General features: G+C 38.6%; 2 protein-coding genes across 12 annotated transcripts in view; both read left to right on the top strand.

The window, feature by feature from the left end:
* Window positions 1–11,886, top strand: part of API5 (apoptosis inhibitor 5) — a 37,563-nt gene extending 25,677 nt beyond the window's left edge. The window contains exons 10-14 of one of the 5 annotated variants that reach the window (XM_082343780.1): window positions 1,184–1,277; window positions 2,112–2,168; window positions 4,514–4,590; window positions 5,113–5,249; window positions 9,739–11,886. In XM_082343780.1, coding sequence (XP_082199906.1) covers window positions 1,184–1,277; window positions 2,112–2,168; window positions 4,514–4,590; window positions 5,113–5,249; window positions 9,739–9,821 — 448 coding nt within the window. In that variant the 3' untranslated portion in view covers window positions 9,822–11,886. The other 4 variants (XM_082343782.1, XM_082343779.1, XM_082343783.1 and 1 more) reach the window with 4 other exon arrangements.
* An 8,169-nt stretch (window positions 11,887–20,055) lies between these two features.
* TTC17 (tetratricopeptide repeat domain 17) overlaps window positions 20,056–23,090 on the top strand; it is a 140,908-nt gene continuing 137,873 nt past the window's right edge. For 6 of the 7 annotated variants that reach the window (XM_082343672.1, XM_082343670.1, XM_082343673.1 and 3 more), the window contains exon 1: window positions 20,056–20,321. In XM_082343672.1, the coding sequence (XP_082199798.1) occupies window positions 20,163–20,321 (159 nt within the window). In that variant the 5' untranslated portion in view covers window positions 20,056–20,162. The remainder of the gene's footprint in view (window positions 20,322–23,090) is intronic. The other variant, XM_082343671.1, reaches the window with a different exon arrangement.

Here is a 23,090-nt window from a genome sequence, read left to right as displayed (position 1 = left end):
CCTTACTGCAGTGCAAAAGAATGGAAGATCCACAAAACAGGAATATATATAAACATACAACTATTGTGGCATAGCAAATGCATGGAAGAAGATGACCTTTTTCAAAAATGGACTCTGGCTCTCCCTACTTGCTTCATGATCTTGGGCAGGTTCCCTAACCTCTCTAACACCCCAAATTGTCCTCAGCTGTTAAATTTATTGATAATAGTACCTGCCTTATAGAGTTGTGAGAATTAAATGAGACAATGGATGAAAAGCTTTAAGCACAGTGCCTGGCACATAGTGGGTATTCAGTAAACTGTATCTGCTATTACTGTCTTATAGTGTTATTAGTACCTTACAGTGCAGCTGGAGGAGCAGCACTGGAGAAATCAATATAAGTCGTTTTCCTGAAGATATTTTGTATTAAATCATTCCATGAACAAATTCACATCTTAAGTTTTGAGATGCTTGGCCACTGTATCATCTGTTATTGTCCTCTATGCTTTGGTAAGGCAGAGGTTTAATACTTGGTGAAACGTTTGACCAGAAGCAGGCATCTTAGGAAATTACTCTGAAAGTGAAAAAAAACAGCGATGCCATGTTGTTAAGCAGAGTTCCTAGAAGTTGGCGGGATGGAGTTACGTTACCACCTTTCTTCACATATTACCTGGGAACAAATTTGAAAAAGAGATTACTCAACATCCTTTGCAAAATCTGCAGTTTTGTTTTATTTTTAAACTGGACCCTAAGGTGCAAATGGGTCAAACACTGTCCCCCCTTAGCAGGTAAACATAGAGATTAAGTGACTTGTCTATGTCACTTGACCTTCATTTGGCTAGTGGAAGAGAAGAACCCAGGCCACCTGATTCTTGTCCATGGCTCCTGGTTGTTTCTAATTTAGGCACATGCCTTGCAGGTTAACATAACAAGCTTCCTTAGCACAGTGCCAGAAGTGTTTCCCTTGCCAGGTTGAGTGTGGATCTATTCCAATTTTTGACGAAGAAAAACTGCTTTTATTTTACTTATTTGTGTATCTCTTATGATCATACATTGATAATTAAAAGAAAGTCCCCCTCAAAATTTACTCTTTATTGGTAAAGGTCATTTAGCTGTAGTATTCTTTGAATTTAAAAACAAAGTTGAGGTATAAAAGCAAAGTTGAAGTGATGATTTGTTAATTAGCAAATACTTCTTCATTTAGGCTGCAGTACTTTGCACGGGGCCTGCAGGTTTATATCAGACAACTTCGCTTGGCTCTCCAGGGTAAAACAGGCGAGGCCTTAAAAACAGAAGAGGTAAGAATACTCAGTTACATCTTGTTGGGAAGTTTTTATAATAGCCACCATTTATTACAAATTCAGACTGAATTCATATACTGAAATGTAACATTGGACTTTATTTGAAGGATGATACAACTCTAAGTTGAAGATACAATGTTAGAAGACTACATATTTAGTTATATGCTAAGTTATATAGGAAACTTTATCATTGTTGAAATGTCTTGAATGTTTCCAATGTTTGTGAACAATGTTATCAAATGTTGATGCATACCAGTCTTTCACTAGGGTCTCATTAGCAGCACATTTTGTTTAAATATTTGATTAGCAATTGTGATATTTTTAATTTCACCTTTTAGAAGCCCAAATATTAGTTTACATTAGAAAAAAATATTAAACTGCCAATTCTGTACCAAACTATATGTGTTTATGTTGGGATTTTTGGTTTTCCCTGATCTCGTCTATTTTGATCAATCGTCATCTTGGTCCTAATGAAATATTTTAAGTTTTCATTATGTCTTCCTGTAACATAAACTGATATTTTTTTTAGAACAACTGCTGTGTGCCCATGACCTGTCCCTTACTCATTTTTCAAGTAAATTCTAGATATAACACTTAAATGTTCTAACCTGTCAAGGGAAGATAAAGATTATTTGCTTTCTTTGCCCTTTCTACACTTGTTTAGAGTCAAGAAATAGGATTGAGCATTATCTGTAAATATAAACCAAGGAATTCTCTAACTGTAGAAATGATTCTGAAAGAGAAGTGGAATTATTCATGTTCTATACGGGAATGAAATATACATCATGAAAGTTACTGGCATTTTAATTTAATTTTGTTTTCCTTTTGCAGAACAAGATTAAAGTTGTTGCATTGAAAATAACAAATAATATCAATGTTTTAATCAAGGTAAGTCTTCCTTTCTTATCAAGTCATCCCAGCCAGCTAGAAAGTTAGTGCAAGAGGTTTTCCATATGTCTTTATGTCTGCAGTGGTACTGGTTAAGGAGAGACGCCATTACATTCCAGATGTTTGGCCTTTTAAAGCTTTATGCCTTTCATAACACCGAGTGACGTTTTTGTAGCAATTATAGAATAATACATTGTTTTATTTATTTAAAAGTTATTGCAGAAGATACTGCAAACAAAGGGAGGCATGCAGAGTTCTTCTGACCCAGAGCATTGGAGCAGATACATTTAGACTCAGAAATTTCACTGACTTATAAATTCTTCTAGTCTTAATGCTATCGGGTCCTTTTGAATGACCAATAAAACCCTGCTTTGCTTACACTAAGAATGAACAGTCTTATGTGGCACATGAAATGTTGTCCTGTGGTCTTTTCTGTTAACTTGTCTATGTAATAAATTGAGAGTTTTCTATACTTACCATTAAGCCATAAATATCCTTCAGTTCTGTTTACCCTCCCCAAGTATCTGTTAGCCTAAACAAAAAACTAATAACCTGAGAGAACAAAAAAGGAATCACAACAAAGTAGCCATCATTTGATACTGTAAGTTAACAGTACTGTTATAAGTTGATAGTATTGTAGCCAGATGGGAGAAAGAAATATTTGTAACACTTATAGCACAAATCCTAACAGCAACAAAATCAGGGCTAGTGATATGCCTTAAAACTAATCTGGTAAAAATCCCATGGAATACTTACTTTTTATCAGAAGAGAAAGGTAAGCTTTTCAGAGAAAACAGTGAGACATTGATGGATGAGTATCATTGCCAACAGGAAAAGTGAAAAGGCATTAAAAACAGAAGAGGTAAGAATACTGACTCATCGCAAAGAAAATTTTTATCATAGCCACCATTTATTTCAAATCTCAAATATAAATAATTTCAAATAGTGGATTAATACATTAAAATGTGAGATTTGACTTTATTTGAACTGATGCTATAAGTCAAAGTTGAAGATATACTATGATGTTAAGAACGTTTTAAACTTAGCAAATACTATGACCCAACACATGGAGATGAGACAGTTTCCTGTTCAGGAAACCAGAGTGATTTAAAGATGACTGCAGTAGGAAGTTGTGTGGGGAAGAGTGATGAATAGGGTCAGCAACCAATGTGTAGGGTACCTGACCAAAAAATTCTGAAATATTTTTTAAATATGACAATCAATTCTTTGTTTTAGGGAAATCACAAGAAAAACTGGTGTGCTTTGGTCCATCCATGGCATCTGCTTGCAATCTTTAGTTCCTACCTAACCAGATGCATCTAATTCCAAAATTTACCTTCACTTCTATTTCAGTGAATCCACAAACTATAACTCCAGTTTCCCATTGTCACCTGAGATTTAACATGTTTAAAATTGAAGACTTCCCCCTTCTTCTTCCTGTTGACACTTTCTTAATAAATAACATTATTATATGCTAAATCACTCCAACTGGAAACCTCAAGAATTTTTGTTTCAAAGGACTTTATATTGGCTAATTTCCTGCATTTATCTGGTACCCTGGACTTAAGTTTTATATAGTAGGAGGTGATTTTTATTCACATATTCATTTTAACTGTGAAAGAAACTTAGTTTACTTTTATCAGATTTTGCCTGTATATAAAAATTAGAGTAAAACTGGTAAGAAATGTTAGGTAAAATACCAAGAATAAATATATTTAGAAATTCATTCATAGTTTTGAGGGTATTATGAGGTTAGATTATTTCAGTTCTGGATTATGTTAACATTTAAATCCAGCAAATATTTTCATTACCATATATTAATAATTTAGTACTTAAATCTTGTGGGTTTTTTCCTTATTGGTAATATATAGATATTTGAGGGGAAGAAAAACATGATTAGCCAGACCTTTAGTTTTGTTCTAGTTTTGAACCACTTAAAAACCTGCAAAAGCAAATGCAGAGTGCACCATTGTATCTTCCTTAAAGCACGTCAGTGACTGCACCTGTGCAAAAGAAACTACTTGTGGATTTGATTAAAGTTGATAAATATTGATATTTTTGTTGTATAACTTGAAATGACATTTGAAAAAAGTTAGCTGCAGTTTCTTAAGTGATGTGCACAAAATAACATTGAAGTAATAGATGTAATTTGTAAACAAATTGTCCTTGTTTACTTTTCTTTTGCAGTTTATTTTTTAGGTTATTATTTTAGTCATCAGCGCAAAAGCAAGAAGGATAAATTAGTTTCCCTTCCTAAAATTAATGTGTGTCTCCCTGTTTTCTACCCTTACCACCACTCCCCGCACCACCAAACACATTAGAAATCTCTAATTTTGTCTCTTCAGGATCTCTTCCACATTCCTCCTTCGTATAAGAGCACAGTAACACTATCCTGGAAACCTGTACAGAAGGTTGAAATTGGGTAAGACACATATTTAAAGGGATTAAAGTGTTCTAATGTTTGATTTACAAATACGAAAAAATCTGAATTCAGATTTTACATTTCCTGTACAAAATGGTACATTATTAGTTAAATGATTCTTAATAAGATGTTAAACTATGACTATTAGAAGCATGACTTAAAATATGAAATCTAATCTAGTATTTATAAAATAAACTGGTAGAATACAACTCTGGAATTTCAAACCTTTGTCCATATTGCTGTAACTTAATAAGACTTTCCTGACAAGTTTTATAAAATGAGTCACTTGTGTATAATCTATGAAGCTACATATTTCAGATTGTTGTAAAGCCTTGTAAATGCCCCTCTGACAATGTCTGCATAACTGAAGCACAGTTAATTTGATGACATCAGAATGTTATTTCCTTTTTCCTGATGTGACTGTCATCTTTGGGATGTCTTTTGTAACAGATATAATAAATATATTGATAGCCTCTGCTGTAAAAGAATTTTTTTTAATTGCTGTTCTTCCTACCATTATAGGCAAAAGAGAGCCAATGAAGATACAACTTCAGGCTCACCACCCAAGAAGTCTTCAGCAGGACCAAAAAGGGATGCCAGGCAGATTTATAATCCTCCTAGTGGGAAATATAGCAGCAATTTGGGCAACTTTAATTATGGTGAGCGTTTCCGTTTGGGTACAAGCAATATGAGAGATTAGGCAGAAATTGTGTTGTACTTGATTTTAATTACTAATTAAATAGAGTATCATAGTTCTTTCAGGTGACTTTTCGAGTTAGTTTGGGGAACCTGAACTGTTGGGGAAACAACTTAACCCATTCCTTTCTGACTCATCCTTGTGGGCTCACTGAATTGAGCATGTAACACTGAGAACCTGAAAAATGTGCCTCTTGTATTCAGAGGAGCCAACAGGAAAAAAAAGGAAGGAAGATGGCATGAACCATCTATTCCTGGTTTTTCCTGTTTTAGCTTCAAGGCAAGACATTTTGTTCATTCTCCCTCAAGAATGTATATAGCTTCCATTCTTGGCAGATGTGGTATTAATGATCCTTCTTGGACCTTATCAGCCTACTGCTTGTCCTCCCATCTTCTGCACTACTTCAAAAGGAGAAGTTCTAGAAGGTAGAGTCAGATGTTAAAGCATCATCTAGCAAAGAAGATGTGTCCTGTTGCAGTCTCCCCCACTGCCCAGAGTGCAGTCTTCCTTTCAACTTTAGACATTAGTGCAAGGAGAGCTTCCCACTAGTCCAGTCTCTCCCAGGGCTGTTGAATCAGAAGTGAAGTTTGTCTCACTGGCTAATAAAGAAAAATGGACAAAAATTTCACTGACTCACATCCTTAATCTTGCTTAAGAAGACCAAGTTTAATATTCAAAACCAAACATACTTGTGATTGGTCTTGGTTACCAAGCAGAATTGATTCTGCAGTAATTATTCCCAAAAAAGTACATTCTGAAGAATATGCTCTCTATAATGTTTCCAGGGTGAGATGATTGTGACGTTAAGTAAATTCCTCCTACGATAGCTAAATTCCTCTAATATCTGAGCAAACAGATTATAGAAAGGCAATTTTAGATTGTGAAATGAACCCTTCTACTCCAGTCAGACTCTTTGAGGCAACTTTAGTGTACAAAAGATCATGAACTCTTTTACTTATATAATAATAAGTAAATGTGCATCTCTTAGCTTCTTTTCCTACTTGAAAAATAGGGATAGCATAGAGCTTAAAAACTTCAAAAAAATATTTGCAAAAGCATTTTGTAAATGGAAAGGATTCTGTTACTTCATTGCACCAAATATTGTCCTTTGTCATTTGTATGATTCAATGTGGTGTTTATCAAAACCATTCTTAAAATCAACTATTCTTTCAGATACTATCTTCATTTGATATAGATGAAAGTAATCAAGAGGTATGGCAATACATAGAGAATTAAATTGTATTTATTTTCACTTAGGCAAGTCAGTTACTCTGAATTTCCATAAGCATTCTGCCCTGTGAAATTCATTACCTGCCTGATAGGGAGAATCAGATGATGTGATGCATGTGGAAAAGAGGTGTGAAAAATGCAAAGCCTTAGGTTGTATGTGATTTTTTTTAAATTATCAATGTGAAAAAAATAAGCAGTTTTACTCAGGACAAAAATCCAGGGAATTCCCTGGCAGTCCAGTGGTTAGGATTCCACACTTTCACTGCTGGGGGGTTTGATCCCTGGTCAGGGAACTAAGATCCCACAAGCTGTACGGTGCAGCCAAGAAAAAAAAAATCCAGGAGTCACAACTTGAGTTGTTCCGTAGTCATCAAAGTAACAGAATGGCAAAACAGACACAACTGTTGTCTTTTGTGTCTGGTATTACTGTACTTTAATATTCCTATAGGGGTGAACCTTGTAATTGGAGTGCTTGTCATAAATTAAACTAAACTCTGATTGTTCTTATTGGAAAGTAGGAACAAAATTTCTGCTAGTACTTTTATTTTGGGGAGTTGAATGTGTCAGATTGTAAGTATTCTCATAGTAACAATTCAGAGTTTCCCTGGATTTCTTTCACCAATTCGGTTGAAAACAGTTCTTGGTACTATAGATGAGAATTGGTGGACCAATCTACCTCAAATTTTTTCTACCTTTTTTATGTCCTTTCCTTAGGGAACTGACAGTGGGTCAGGAAGAAAGAGAAACTGTTGGATTTTTTTTCCTGGGATGTCAGAGTTGTCTCAAAATTGGAGGGAAAATATGTTTTGTGTTCTTGAGTCTTTAATACATAGATTTTATTACCCACATTTGGCAAAACCATCATAATTCCACTTTTCTATATCAGCCAAGCTCAATTTTATTTTTCCAAGGAAGACTGGTTGCATGGGGGGGTTTTATTTTGTTTTGTTTTGTTTTGTTTTTAAAGAGTCATACACACTGCGGGTTTGGGAAATTTATTCCTTTTGTGTTATAGGGAACCAGGTAATACTAATATCGCTGTCTTATTACAGTGAACAAGTCTACTGCAAAGAAAATAGATTGTGCCAGTGTCATGGGCCTGAACTTGTTCACTACAGAGAAGGAGCCAGAATTTGTGATTGTTCTTTGAGTCCATGTAGGCATACTTAGACTTTTTTCCTTATCCAAGTTTATCACTTTACTAACCAATGTCTCTGTTACTTGCTTTATCAAATGGCGTTTGTTCCCGTAACTTAGTTCAGCTTCCTGGTGCATTTTCAGTCAAATTATTTGCAAACATACACCCATGTATAGTTTTCCTTCATGCAGAACAGAGTTCCCTGGTAACCCACAAGTACTAATTCTACGTTTTGTGACTTGTATCCTTCAACTTTTACCTTTTTAGAATATAAAAATAATTTTTAAAGTATAATTTTAACTGTAAGCAGTGTTAGTAAGCTTGAAACCATTGAAAAGATCATTAAAGTGCAGAATAGTCCCTCAGGATGAAGAAAAAAGAAAGTTTGGTGACTCCCTGTACTGTAGAAATGGCTGCCTCAGTTGCAGATCAAAAAGAAATAGCCAATACAGAAAAGATAATCACAGCAAATAATACCTTCATACTATGTATTTAATATACTTACTAGATATAGCTGAACAATTGAGGGTAACTGAGTTCTTCATATTAAAATTGATCGAAAAACAATTGAAAGGGTAGATTTTAGTAGTTTGTTAGCTTATAGCTAATAATGATAGCTATGGGGGTGTTGATTTGTTAAGTGTGTCAATGTAAACTGAGAAATGAAGGTTTTATAATGAGTATGATAGGGGGAAAATATCCAGACATCTGCATGGGTAAAGCCAAGTCTTAAACAGTCAAAAATGCAGGAGTTACAGCATCAAGAAGTTGCTGTATTAAGGTTGCTCTGCTCCCAGAATGCACCACTGTCATTGCATCTATCACTGGGAGTATCTTACCCACAGACGACCTCTGATTTTCTGAACGTGTTGGCTCACGATGGTTTCATTTAAACAGTTTGCATACCAATCAACTTAGAAAAATGTGTCATGACATGAGAGGTGACTTTGAATCAGATTCTGTTCTGTTACACAGGTAAATGTTGGCTAAGCTGGGGAAAGGTCTAGTTAGTTTTCTAACTCAAGAGTTTCTGGAGGGGAAAAAAAAAAGAAGAAATCAGAACATCACCCAAATACAGTAACTATATTTCTAGCCATAATGGCAAAAAATGGATTGCAGTACTGACTTGATAGGAATTTTTCAAGCCTCCAATATTATGGATCAAAAATGGCAACACCAGGTTCTTTTTATTGCTCCTAACAAGATTGCTGCAATGAGGAAGTCTGAAAAGTTCCAATGAGGAGATTCTATCTCCAGAATTAGAAGTTTGAGACTCTTACTTATACATGATGAAAAGTCCTGCCTTGCTGATAACTTCAATCAGTTTTCTTCACTGGAAAGACTCCTTTGAGGAATATTTCTCTGCAGCTGTAAAACAGACTGACCAATAAATCAAGGACTCATTCTACTATATGACACAACTAACTTGATTTTTTCAGCAAAAGATATCCTTAATTTACGTCAGTAACCCAAACACTGTAATATATACATATCACCTTTTCGGCAGCACTCTGAGCAGCTCATACATAGCTGAAAAAACAGTGAGAAAAGCCGTCGGAATTTGTATCAACATTATTTTGAAATGTGGTGAGCAAAACAAATTGCCTATTCGTTGCATTTGAAAGGTACATTTTTCATTCTAGCGTGATTTTTCAGAATTGATCATTGATAGTCTAGGATATTTTACATATATGGCACTAACTTTTGAAGGCCAGTGGCTTTAATTCCATATTAAGTATAGAAATTTTTCTAGTTTCGTTACTTATCTTTGGTAGTGATAAACCCCAAAATAAAGAACTAACAATGTAGTTATAACATTGTCACCTTGAAATATCTTTATTAATGGGATGCATTTAATTGAGTACCTACTGTGAATGTAGGCACCTTGTGGTACATGGTTTGGCATATATGATGCCCTGGTTTTATGTCAAGATTGAATTTGTAGATGGACTAGCGGAATACTGATGCTGTTTGTATAGAGCCTACTTACTGCTACGTTCAGAGCTGCGAGCTACATGACTTCTGTGTGTGCTGTCCCGTGAAGTCCTGAACAAGACCTAAACCCTTGTTCGCTTTTTCGTAGAGCAGAGAGGAGCCTTCAGGGGAAGTAGAGGTGGCCGAGGTTGGGGAGCACGAGGAAATCGTAGTCGGGGAAGACTCTACTGAATGAGAAGTCACAGTCTTCAGCATTGTCTTGAGCTTAATATACTTAAATTCTACTACTCATTGGATTGCCGGGGATGTCCCTTTAAAAAGACTGCTGCCTTCAGCTAAAAACTTAATGTCCTTTATACCTTTGTATGTATGATCTACTTTTGTAACAGACCATGGTTGTGTCCAAGGTAAAACCACAGCGATATTTTTGGATGCTTTGTCTGCAATCTTGACTTGTTTTTGCAATATCACCATTATTCAGACTTCATATTGTGAATCTTTTAAACATCTTGATAATTTGTTACTGAGAGCTATTCAAATCTAAAATGTAATAAAATTCAGTCTAGTTCTGATAACTGGTAAAGATCCTCAGTTCTGAAAGGTTACTGACTTTCCTGTCCTCTCTGTCTTCCCCCCAGCCAACATATGGAGAAGAGTAATGGTCAGTCTTAACATTTTATTTTCATTGTTATTTAATAAAGCCGCTAGGCAATGGTGCAGCATTCCTGGCTTCTGTCAGAAAAGCAAAATACTTACCAGCTTTCTTAAAATGTAGAAATGACATTACATTTTTAGGAGGAAGTAAGTTGCTTTGCACTGCTTACTTAACTCTTCTCCATATGTTGTGATATAAATTTTTGAATATGGGATCTTACTATTTGCATAGAAATGTGTATGTATAATATACATACATACATGAGCATATATCTGTGTACGTGTGTGTGTGTGTATATATATATATATGCATGCTGCGAAACTTGACTACACAACATAAATCATTTTTTAAAATTCCAGGAACGGGTAGTCTTTGACATGGTGATTATCCTTTTGAGGCTGAATCCATTATTAACTTGTTATCTAGGTTTTCCTTCCAGTAGTGAGGGCTTTTGAGTCAGTTGCACTTACATGATTATTGTTATTTGAAACTAAAAATAAAGGCTGCATTTTCAAAGATAAATTTGGAGATCCCTGTTGGAGAAGTATAGCCAGAATATTGAATCTGATGTACATATAGGTTTCTACAGGATGAGACAGAATAATTTAGAATTTGGGGATTTGATAACCAGGGCAGCCCAGAAAAAGTGACTTGGTGACTTGGTAGCATGGTATACCAGTAAGTAAGGGATGCTCTCTCAGTTTGCTTTTGCCACTTTCAAGATTTTAACTTCTCAGGTTATTAATCAAAATTATTGTATAAGTTAGTCAATAGAGTCTTTAGGTTAAAACAACAGATGGGGGGTTTGTGGAGTGTTTAATGTCATGGGCATTTTTAGTAGCATAGGCCCTTTGCTCTGCATTTGAATGTTTCATATATTTTTGTTCCACAGTTAATCTTCCCTCCCCAAGTTTGCTATTCAAATCCAATGCCTGAGTGACATTTTCTAGTAGTTTGACATTTTTTTTGAGGCATAGTTTGTGATTCCAATGCAGGTGTCTTCATTACTGTTACCTCTATATTGGGGGGATAGGCAGAACCCCTTTGTTAGAATTACTGCACATGTGTATGGGGAAAATATTTTTTGAAGACTAGAACGATACAAGTGAGCAAAAGAAGTTGGTCAGCTTGACTATGGAGTGGTGGCAATAATCTCTAAACATTCCAAAAGACAGTGAGCTGAACCTAAGCTCCCTTGGAATCTGAGCAGACACAGGAACATGGAATTGCCATTTGAAAACTGTGACCAGGTAGCCTGGACCTCAACGGCAGATCAGCCAGTGGCCTAAAGCCATTTCAAGTATAGATGCTGTTTTGGGACTACAGTTACATAAATTTGAACATTAAGTGTAATTTTTCCTCTTTTTCTTTTTAATATTTGTAAACTCAAAGCTGAGCAGAAGTGACTTTACTTTCTAAAGTTTGATATTAAGTTGACTGTGTTCCTTCCTTTACCACCTCATTGTTCCCCTTCCCTTTCCTAAGGCAATAGTGCACAACTTAGGTTATTTCTGCTTCAAAACTTTGAACGAAAAACTTCATGCCACGAATTTTTTTTCTTTTGCAAGACACCTGTATATCCCCTTGTTCAAATGTAAATGTTCCCTTATGCTTTTGAAATAAATTTCCTTTTGTAATTTTGTTTTGTGTCTTGTTGTGTTATGATTATAACTTCAGATTCTTGGATATTCGTTAAACATTTATTCATTGCTTCTCATGTGCCAAACAGTGTGTTAGACCATGAAAATATAAAGATGGACAAAATACTGCTCTGCTTTCAAGGGTTCAGTATTGCAAGTTATCTTTCATTTTCAACCTTTTGAATTTATTTTTAGAAGCTAATACCCTTCTGAAAAAAGGGTTTGGTTCTTTCTGTCAAAGCAAAACATCAGATACTTGCCAAATCATTATGAAATAATTTCTTCCCTCAAGTTATTATGTAAAGCAACTTCTTATTTTGACTCCCAGCCTTTGTTTTCCTGAAGTAGCACCAAGGATGGATCAGAAAAAGTTACCTAAATTCTCTTGGTGATCACATCCAGTCCTATGTCTCTAATAGCATCTACATGCTGAGGACTGCCAAATGTCTATGTCCATCCTTTCTTGCCTGGAGTTTCATAATAGCCTCCTGATTCATCTCCCAGCTATTACACTTGACTATAGCCTGTTCTAAACACAGCAGCAAAGAAACATCCACTCTTCTACTTGAAGCTGTTCAATGGCTCCTCGTTTTAGAATAAAAATCAAAAACACTGCCATGGCTTAAATTAAAAGTTTCTGACCTCAGCTGCTGCTCTGCCCCAGTCAGTCAGCTTCATGCAGCTAGGCAAAGGCACACTCCTACCTTAGAATCTGCACTGGCTGTTCCTTCTAGCCACATACCTGCCTGTCTAACTCTACCCCTTCGATTCCTCAAAGATCACCTTCTCAGGGAATCCTGTTTAATACCGCAATGCCCCTTTCTACCCTGCCAAGACTCCAGAACCCACTTACCCTACTCAATGTTCTCTGGAGCATTTGCCAACTTCTAACATACTATCCTAATTATACTGTATATTGGGTTAGCCAAAAAGTGCCTTCAGTTTTTAAGTAAAAATAAAAGACATTTTTCATTTTCTCCAAGAACTTTATTGAACAATGTATTCACCCTTTTATTCCACTACCTTCTGCCATTTTTCAGGCAACTTCATAATTCCATCTTCCCAAAACTTTTTATCTTTTTGAACAAAGAATTGTTCCAGGTGCCTTATACAGTCTTCCAGGGAATTGAAATTTTTTCCATTAAGAGAATTTTGTAAAGACCGAAATAAATGGAAAGCCGAACGTGCAATGTCTGGTGAATACAGCGGACGAATCAGAACTTCCCAGCCAAGCTGTAACAGTTTTTGCCTGGTCATCAAAGAAACATGCAGTCTTACGTTATCCTGATGGAAGTTTATGCGTTTTCTGTTGACTAGCTCTGGATGCTTTTTGTCAAGTGCTGCTTTCAGTTGGTCTAATTGGGAGCAGTACTTGCTGGAATTAATCATTTGGTTTTCCATAAGAATCTCATAATAGAGGACTCCCAATCCCATCATATACACAACATCACCTTCTTTGGATGAAGACCGGCCTTTGGTGTGGTTGGTGGTGGTTCATTTCGCTTGCCCCACGATCTCTTCCGTTCCACATTACTGTACAGTATCGACTTTTCATCGCCCATCACAGTTTGTTTTAAAAACAGAACATTTTCATTACGTTTCAGTAGAGAATCGCATGCGGAAATACAGTCCAGAAGGTTTTTTTGCTTAACTTATGTGGAATACAAACATCAAAGTGATTCACATAACCAAGCTGGTGCAAATGATTTTCAACACTTGATTTGGATTTTTTGAGTATGTCAGCTATCTCCCGCATGGTTTAACGTTAATTGTTCTCAATGTCTCAAAATTTGATCGCTATCAACTTCAACTGGTCTACCCGACCGTGGAGCATCGTCCAGGGAGAAATCTCCAGCACGAAACGTCGCAAACCACTTTTGACACGTTCAATCAGTCACAGCTCCTTCTCCATACACTGCACAAATCTTTTTTTGCGTTTCGGTTGCATTTTTTCCTTTATTGACATAATAAAGCATGATATGCCAAAAATGTTGCTTTTTTTCTTCCATCTTCAATATTAAAATGGCTACACAAAAATTCACCAATTTTGATGTCTTTTTTTAAATGCTGACATGACAGCTGTCACATACAGTCTAACAAAATTGTTTCTAATGAAGTTAAAGACAACTAAGTGCTACTAGAGCCATCTTATGGAAAAAAATGGACGAACCTTTTGGCCAGCCCAATAATTTGCCATATTTTTAGTGTCTCCCCCTGGTAGAATGTAACGTGGCTAAAATGCCACAAAGGTAAGGATTTTTGTATTTTGTTCACTGATAATCCCATACATCTAAAACAATGCTTAGTACATAGTAAGCTTTCAATAAGTAATAAGTAGAAGGCAGTGTTTTATGCTGAGGATATAGTGGTGAACAAGATAGGCAAACTCTCATGGAGTTTACATTCTATCATGCAGAGGCTAATAAATAAGTTGATTTCAGAGAGTAGTGTTATGAGGACACTGAAGCATTCTAAGGTGATAATTTGTAAGAGCTCACATAGAAAGAATGGTTAGAAAAAGTCTCCGAGGAATTCATTTGAGCTGAGTCCTGGATGATGATTTGGAGCCAGCCTAGTGAAGATCTCAAGGAAAGGCATTTGAAATGGAGGCAACAAAACGTGCAGAACACTTGGCTTTAAGAATACCAAGCTGTGCTAAAGAATGAGTTCTCAAAGTGCTTAGGTTCCTAATCTTGACCCCAGAACTCCTAAACTCACCTTCGGTGAACTACTTTCAATAACTCAAAGGGCACATGCTCTTTCTGATCCTGGGGCATGTTTCCTCTGTCTGGAAAATCTTTGTTCCCTGACTCTCCCCCTCCCATTCATCAGGCTAACATTCCTTCTTCAGGTCAGACTAGATTTCACGCTCCCTGGGAAGCCTTTCCGCCCATGCTGGGTACAGGACCACGTACAGGGTGCTTCTTCAGCTCACTATCCTTCCTCCCCATTTTGGAACCCATAGGAGGAACTCAGATCAGTTCTGATGGGTAGAAAACAGCAAGTGGGATTTAATTCTAGCAAGTGTGATGGAAACTAAAACAAATGAAATCTAATTTATCAAAATCCTAAGAAACTGTAGATTTAGTCCTAGAAGCTGTACATTTAAAACTAATATAGCCACAAATAAGAAAATCAAGTAAAATTCTGGTCATCATTAAAGAGTTGATAGGGCTTCCCTGGTGGCGCAGTGGTTGAAAATCCGCCTGCCAATGCAGGGGACACGGGTTCGAGCCCTGGTCTGGGAAGATCCCACATGCCGCGGAGCAACTGGGCCCGTGAGCCACAACTACTGAGCCTGCGCGTCTGGAGCCTGTGCTCCGCAACAAGAGAGGCCGCGATAGTGAGTGGCCCCCGCTTGCCACAACTAGAGAAAGCCCTCGGACAGAAACGAAGACCCAACACAGCCATAAATAAATAAATAAGTAAATAAATAATTTTTTTTTTAAAAAAAAGAGTTGATAATAGAAACAAGATCTGAGACAAAGCCTAGACAGACTACTACATACAGTTCCAGTTTGTATTCTTCAAGAAATACGTAAGAATAGGAAACAAGAAGAGCAAATAAAAGATGAGGGAATGGTATTTCTAGAAGGAAAAACTAAAACTTGGTATGCTATGAAGTGATGGATAAGATCAAAAAGCACAAACGCACTAAAAGGTTTGAATAGAATGAACTTGGATTTAATCATAAAATCAGGATACTGAAAGTTGCGTGTATGTGAGGGAGTAAAAGCTGGGGGTGGGGCGGGTATGACCTGTAGCTACTTACAGACTGAACAGTCACAATACAATTACTCCATGGAAACTGTCGCCCCCAAATGTATTAACAGCTGCAAAGATTTGGATAAATTAATGGCTGGTAAGTCTGTATCAGGAAAAGTCTTTTGAGGCTGACCATCATGTTTATCCTCAGAGCAGCCCTGGTGTCACTGTGAGTTAGAATCCTGGGCTGATTTGACACTTGGTCTCATCCAAAGTAGTCCTCATGCTTCAGACTGCCAGACAAACTACTGGCGAACTATTTCTAAATGAAATTACTACATTCATAATCTCTAATGAAATTACTACTTAGGTATCCTCTGCCTCTCCTTTGAAAACCCTCTTCACTTTGTGTATGGCTGCTGGAGAGATACACCTGGATAGCCCCTCCTGCCATAACCAGCCTCGCTCCCTATCAACCCTTTCAACCTCCACCAGTTCAAAATCACTGAAGGAATTAACTATATGTAGCAGGCTGCCAATAATTCCTTCTATTCCCAGTCAAACAGGCTGCTTCACTTATCAAGATGAGTCTATTTCCATTTCCCCTTAACTCTGGGCCAGCCTTGTTACTTTCTTTGATCAATAGAATGCAGAAGTGACACTTTTCTGGGCCTGGCCCTCAAGGAGCCTGACAGCTTCTACTTTCACTCTTTTGGAGCCCTGAGCCACCACGTAAGAAACCTCTGTAACTAACTACTGGGACTGAGAGAGAGAGGCCCAGCCACCCCTAGCCATTTCAGCTACTCCAGGTAAGCACTAGGCATGAGTGAAGCCATTTGGGAACATTCCAAACCCAGCCAAGGTCCAGCTGCATGAAGCCTTATGAGTGACCCCAGCTAACAGCAGGAGGAGGAGAACCACCAGCTGAGTCCAGCCAAAAAATATGAAATATAATAAATCATGGTTTATAGCTTAGAATTTAAGCCACAAAGATTTACGTTGGTTTACTATGAAGCAAAAGATAATCATTTAACAGAATTTAAACCAGGGTGTTAACTCTCTCAGGAATATTTATATCTTAAGTTTTCTCTAAGAAATAAACAGTATAGAGATCCTTCACAACATTCAGATAAAGTGGCCCAAGAGAGGAAATTAATAATCCAGAAAGATCATTTTATCATTGTCCAGTTCCCAGCTTCAAAAAAAATCTATAATTTATAATGATAGTGATAAATTAAAGGACCTATGTGCTAAAATACTTTATGCTGAAGAGCAAATTAAATGCAGTTATGGGTTTTCCTATCATTTGTTCAACTAAGAATTGAATCACAATTTAGAGATTATCAGCAATTTTGGTAACTACCATCTTATATTTCTACAGGTTTTATGTAAGTATAAAGAGAAAATATGTACTTAAAATGGAAAAAATATCAGGTCTTAAAACAACAGAATAAAAGAAGGGTAACAAGTGATCTATTTGGATGTAGAAAATTGGTAGCAACAATTTTATTTGGATTAGAATTTTTCATTGTTTTATTCATATAAAATGGGAACGCTACCTTTTGGGGGTATAAAAAACTAAACAAACCACTTAAGTATGGAAGCTTTATGGAAGATAAAAATACATTAGTATAGGAAATGCTTCCTGCCCTCAGATGCTAACAGTCTAACTAGTTAAACAAAGAGCTACTCAAGAGTTTAGCTGTTCAAAATGTACAAAGTAATATCACAAAGCAACATGGTATTGATTGTCATATTAGTGTTACAGAATTCAGAGGAGGCAAATAGAAGTTTACAGATTTTTTTACAATCTGGGATTTAAGCTATACCTTAAATAATATATTTTAAAAGAGCAAGAGAGGGATTTTAGGCAAGGAACAAGATGAGCAAGAGCACTTCTAAGTGTTACTGTGTGATGCTTAAAACATAGTTCAGTAAGACTAGAGGTGTGGAACTTGGCAGGCAGGATCTATGGCAGGCAGGATTCTAAGATGACCCCCCAATGATCCTTGCCCTCATAAAATCTTCTCCTTTGAAAGTGGGGGAAATGTGTGAATATGGTATCATTCCTCTAGTTTTATGTTATATGGCAAAGGGAATTTTTGCAGATGTCACTAAGGTTACTAATCAGTTCACATGGGGCTACTCAAAAGAGAGGTTATCCAGGTAGACCTTATCTAATCACATGCGCGCTTTAAATCTGGGCCTAGAGATCAGAGATGGAAGAAGTCAGAGATATAAGTGATGGAGACATTTCCCTGCTTGCCTTGAAGAAACAACTGCCATGCTGAGAAAGCCACATGGCAAGGAATGGTGGGTGACCTAGGAGTTGAGAATGAGGACAGTCAGTAAGCAGCAAGAAAACTGGGACCTCGGTCCTATAACGGCAAAGAACTGAACTCTGTAAAAACTTGAAAGCATTTGGGAGAAGCTCCTAAGCCTCAGGTGAGATTGCAACCTCGGTATAAGCCATGTGAGACACGGAGCAGAGAACCCACACACACCATGCCAGACTCTTGACCCATGGAAACTGAGATAATAAGTGTACGTTAAGCTGCTAAACTTTGTGGTAATTTGTTACATAGCAACAGAAAACTAACACAGGATCCCAAAGGACAAGGGTTATCATTTAAGGAAAACGAAGGTGGGTGGTACGTTAAAGCTATAGAAGTTACTATTCCGCCCCTTTACAAGTTAACTTGTGCATGTCAAAGAAATTGCTGACAGCCAAAAGAGGTGATGTTGGAGCTTCTTTCAAACTCCTCACCATCCTTCATCCATGCTCAGGCTCTAAAGTTAGGTAGACCTGAATGCAAATCTGAGTTCTGCTGCTTATTAGCTGTATGATCTTGGCCAAATTGCTTAACTAGCCTACGCCTGGTAAGTTAGTGAAGATTAACTGGAACTATGTGTGTACAGTGCCCAGTATGTATTAGACACTCAGCAAATGTTAGATGATGGTGACTGTCATTATTTAGTAGCTTTATACACTAGTAAGGTTTACTTCTATGCCTAAAAGTAAGATGCTGAGAACATACAAGAAACCCTTACAATTTGCCACCAATTTCACCTTTTCATACTTAGTGCTTATTCTGCCTGAAACAGCACCTTTGCTCTAAGACTTTCACTTGGTTGGTCTGTCTGTTCTACACATGAGCCCTTACACACCCCCAATATCCTATATTGTTACCTTGCCAGTATCCCACCAGACTGCACACTGCTCAGTGGTCAGATTTTCATACCCAGGGTCTAGCAGAGTACCAGGCAAAAAAAGCAGGTAAGCCATACATTTTTAATGAAAGTAATGCTCATCACTTCAGTACTCTTAAGAAAAGCTGCTCTAAGAAGACATAAAAAGCCAGTACTGTGGTCACGGCTTCCATAGCATGAAGTGATGTTTAAACAATTGGCAATTATTTGTTTTCTTGCAATACACCTGAGTAGGGAAGTGGTCAGGCATAATTCTCATCTTCCTTTTCCCAAAGAAAAAAACCCAAGGCATAATGAACCTAAACATAAAATGACACATATAGCTAGAAGGCAGCCTTGACACACCTAAAACGACATAGCTAACTAGAACCTAGAAGCCAGGCTAGTCTGCTTGGCCCGCGTGTTGATTCACTAGAAGGAAGTGCTTCTCAAACTTTAATGTACATACCAGTCACCTGGGGCTCTGGTTAAAAGGTATAATCTGATGGGAAGAGACAGAAGAGCCAAGAATGTGCTTTTTTAATAAGCTCCCAGGTGATGCCAATGCTGCTGGTCGCCAGATCTAGACCTATGATGTTCAGTAAGGTAGCCACTAGCCACACGTGGCTGTTAAGCCCCTGAAATCTGGCTAGTCCGAATTTAGATGAGCTATAAGCGTAAAATGCATACGGATTTCGAAAACTTGGTACAAAAATAAATCTCAGTAATTTCTAATAATAATTAGATGTTAATAATAATCTAATAATAATCTAATAGATTTCACACTGAACTAATAATATACTGCATATAATGGGTTAAATAAGATGTTATTTCATTTTTTTTTTTTAAATTGTGGTTCACGGCTCGCGTTACGTTTCTACTGGACGGCGCTGCCCTAGACTAAACCCTCTCAATTCTGAAGCTCCCCCTATTGTGAGGTTTTAAGAATAAAAGAGAACCTATCCCTTCCCTTAAGTGTTTCGAAAGCACACTTTTTATTTTCCAACCATTTGACACAATCAGAAATAAAAATAATTTTTATTTAAACCAGAGTTATATGTATATACTCTGAGCCCTCTCATTTTGGCTTAGGCTCCAACTGGAACACTACTTTTCTCTCCCTCTGGTTCCCACGCTCCGAGATCGTATCGCGCACAGGAAAACAATAATAAGAAAGCGGTCTCCGACCTGAAGCCAAATTGGGCCAGCGGCAGAGGCCGCGCCTCCCCGCCGCCTAAACCGAGCCCGAGGCCGAGGAAGCCGGTAGTCAGCGGGCAGCGCCCCCTCGGCTCCTCCTCCTCCAGCGTCGACCTCCCCAAGATGGCGAACGGCGGGGGTCCACTTCCGCTTCCGGTGTGAGCGCCCGGGCTGGGGGGGGGCAAGATGGCGGCGGCAGTAGGGGTCCGCGGCCGGTGCGAGCTGCCGCCGTGCTCCAGTCCAGGCTGGTTCCTCAGCCTTTCCGCCTTGCTAAGTGTGGCAGCTCGAGGGGCCTTCGCCACCACGCACTGGGTCGTCACGGAAGATGGGAAGATCCAGCAGCAGGTAGCGGCCAGGGTGTCCCTCTCCGCCCGCGCCCGCCCTCGCCCGGGGGGCGATTCCCCGGCCCGGTCCGGCCCCTGGCTCTTTGGCTCCGCGCGGCCCCGCCCCCAGCCTGCCTTCCCACGGTCCCGGTGTCGCGGTGTGGGCGACCTCAGCCCTCGGACCCGTCCCCTTCCCACTTGTGTCCTGGACCTGGCCTCGGCCGCCTGCAAGTTCTCAGGCTTCCACCCCTGGGGCCGGGCGACTCTCCCCGGGAGTTCGTGTCCTGGGGACATTATCTGGCTCTCTAGCTTTAAAACCCGGATTCATTATCCCTCCTCTGGTGCCTCTCTGGCCCATGCGTCACCAGTCCTCCCCGAGGAAGTAGAAAGCAGGTGGCAGCGCCCGGGTGTGCGCGAGTCCCAGGGAGGTGACAGCTTCGGCACCCCTAGGCAGTGTGTCATCTAATGCTACTTCCCCCAGTCTCCTGTCCCACATGCTGGCGTTCGTGTCAAGCTGTGGTGGCTTCAGCTGGTACCGTTACCCAGGTCAGCAGGGGCTCATTAGACACAGCACGCACACCCTCTTTGCGAAGGAATGCTTGAGGATGCCTCTGGTGGCGTTGCCTGCATCTTTTCAGCAGTCGACCGCCCTAGTTTCCCAGTGTTCTTTGCATTGTTTCTTTACCTAGTTCCTGTGGCCCAGCCCCTCAGGGAGGATATGCGGTTTCCCGGATTCTTGTCAGGTTGAATTAATTCCTCAGAGGAGAGGCTGCTTTTCTTACATAACTTTCTGATGGCCTGTATTTTGTGAATGCTGCTGATGCCTAAAGAATGCATGAGTGTGTGTTCTGCTACAGAAATTGATAAACTTAGTGACTTCCAACACTTGAGAACAATCCTATAAAGTCCAGCAAACATTTAGAAAGTGATCTGTGTGCCCCGTGCAATTTAATTTAGCCCACCGATCTGAAATGTATTAACCATTGTCCTGTGAAAGTACTGGGTTGTATGTAATGAATGGTGATAGGAACACAATGCTAGGCTTACCTCTGTGTAAAGTGAGGTTCACATTTAGATTCACCATGTGATGGCAAATTTTGTCTTAAATGTAATGAATGAGTAAAGCAATTTAAAAGTCAGCGTTGGTTTTGGTGAGTGGTTTTCAGTGTATATCTGAGAAAAGACTGACTCTGTGGGGTGGCATTTCTCTATACCTAAGTTACATTAGAAAAAAATTTCCTTTTCATGGCCATACCAGCTGAGATTTAAAATATGCATGTGTGTTTCAGAAGCCCTAGACAACACTTACAAAATTCACCTGTAACAAAAGATTGGAAATCTTGTGTGAATCCTGGTTGCTTCTGTCCTTCTTCTCTCTCCTGATGATGGTTTTCCCTGAGGCCCTCATGAAGGGAGATGTGGCGTTAAGTCCTGCTGCATTTTGGGGAGCCCTTCTCCTATTGGCTCTTTTGCAGTATTGTTTTGGGCCACAGCCATTTATATTCCCTGACATTGACTTCTTCTCATTTTGATGTCCTGTTAACTCAGGTGAGAAAGTAGCCCACCTGAAAAGTGGTAGAAAGCTGGTAGAAATGTATTTATATGCTGAACATTGCAAAGGGAAAGTAGAATCTGATTTGGTTTTTGTTTTTTAACACATTCCTTCTTTTTGCACATTGGGTACATATGTTTTGGTGGGGGAAAGGTAGGGGTTACTAAAAACTTGCTTGAGAAAGGGAGAAATCTACAGAATCTTCTGGATCTCTTCCAAGTCACTCCTACAGTAGGTAGTTAGGCTTAGAGTTAGGAAAGCAAGATTTCTTTACTACATGCCTTTTTACTGATCCTCTTTGGTGAATTTTCCAGCACTTTGCTACATAACATTTACAGTGTTAAGTCCAGGCAACTACAAAATTTTATACCAGAAGAAATAAAGTTGGTGACTACAGTGTGACAACAAGAGGCTAGGGAAGGGAAGTTGGATTTAATCTGAGGGGAAAAGCCCATGTAAATAAAGTAAGAGAGTTGGACCTCACAGTCAGCTTCTGAGTTCCACTCTGATAGCTCTGCATACATTACCCATGCAGCCCTTCCTGGCAGTAATTTGACTGCAGGCAGAATCCAAACCTCAATTTACATTGTGCTTAATTATCACATTTGGATATACTGATTAAAGAATTGAAAGGTCTCTTTAGTACGTGGACTTGGGTGTACTGCACATCTATTCATACTTTCAGAGACATAACTAATTAAAATTTAGTATAGGAACTTCCCTGGCGGTCCAGTGGTTAGACCTTCACTGTCCAATACAGGGGGAGCAGGTTCGATCCCTGGTCAGGGAGCTAAGATCCCACATGCCTCACTGCCAAAAAACCAAAACATAAAACAGAAGCAGTATTGTAACAAATTCAATAAAGACTTTAAAAATGGTCCACATCAAAAAAAATAAAGTAAAATTTAGTATATGTACTGTGTCTTACCAGGCATACCAAATCCCTTGCTACTTGTTTTTAGTTATAACATCTGAGTGAGAACAGAAGTATAATTTCATTGTTTTGGCTGTGCCGCACGGCTTGCAGGATCTCAGTTCCCTGACCAGGGATTGAACCTGGGCCACGGCAGTGAAAGCCCGGAATCCTAACCACTAAGCCACCAGGGAGCTCCCTGATTTCATTTAAAAAAAAATTTTTTTTAATTTTATACGTTTATTTATTTATTTATTTTAGGCTGCATTGGGTCTTCGTTGCTGCGCGTGGGCTTTCTCTAGTTGTGTTGAGCGGGGGCTACTCTT

Source organism: Balaenoptera borealis (genome assembly GCF_965194805.1).
Source record: "Balaenoptera borealis genome assembly, chromosome: 11".
NCBI lineage: Eukaryota > Metazoa > Chordata > Mammalia > Artiodactyla > Balaenopteridae > Balaenoptera > Balaenoptera borealis.
Note: the sequence above shows the minus strand (reverse complement) of the source record. Positions and strands in the feature narration are given on the sequence as shown.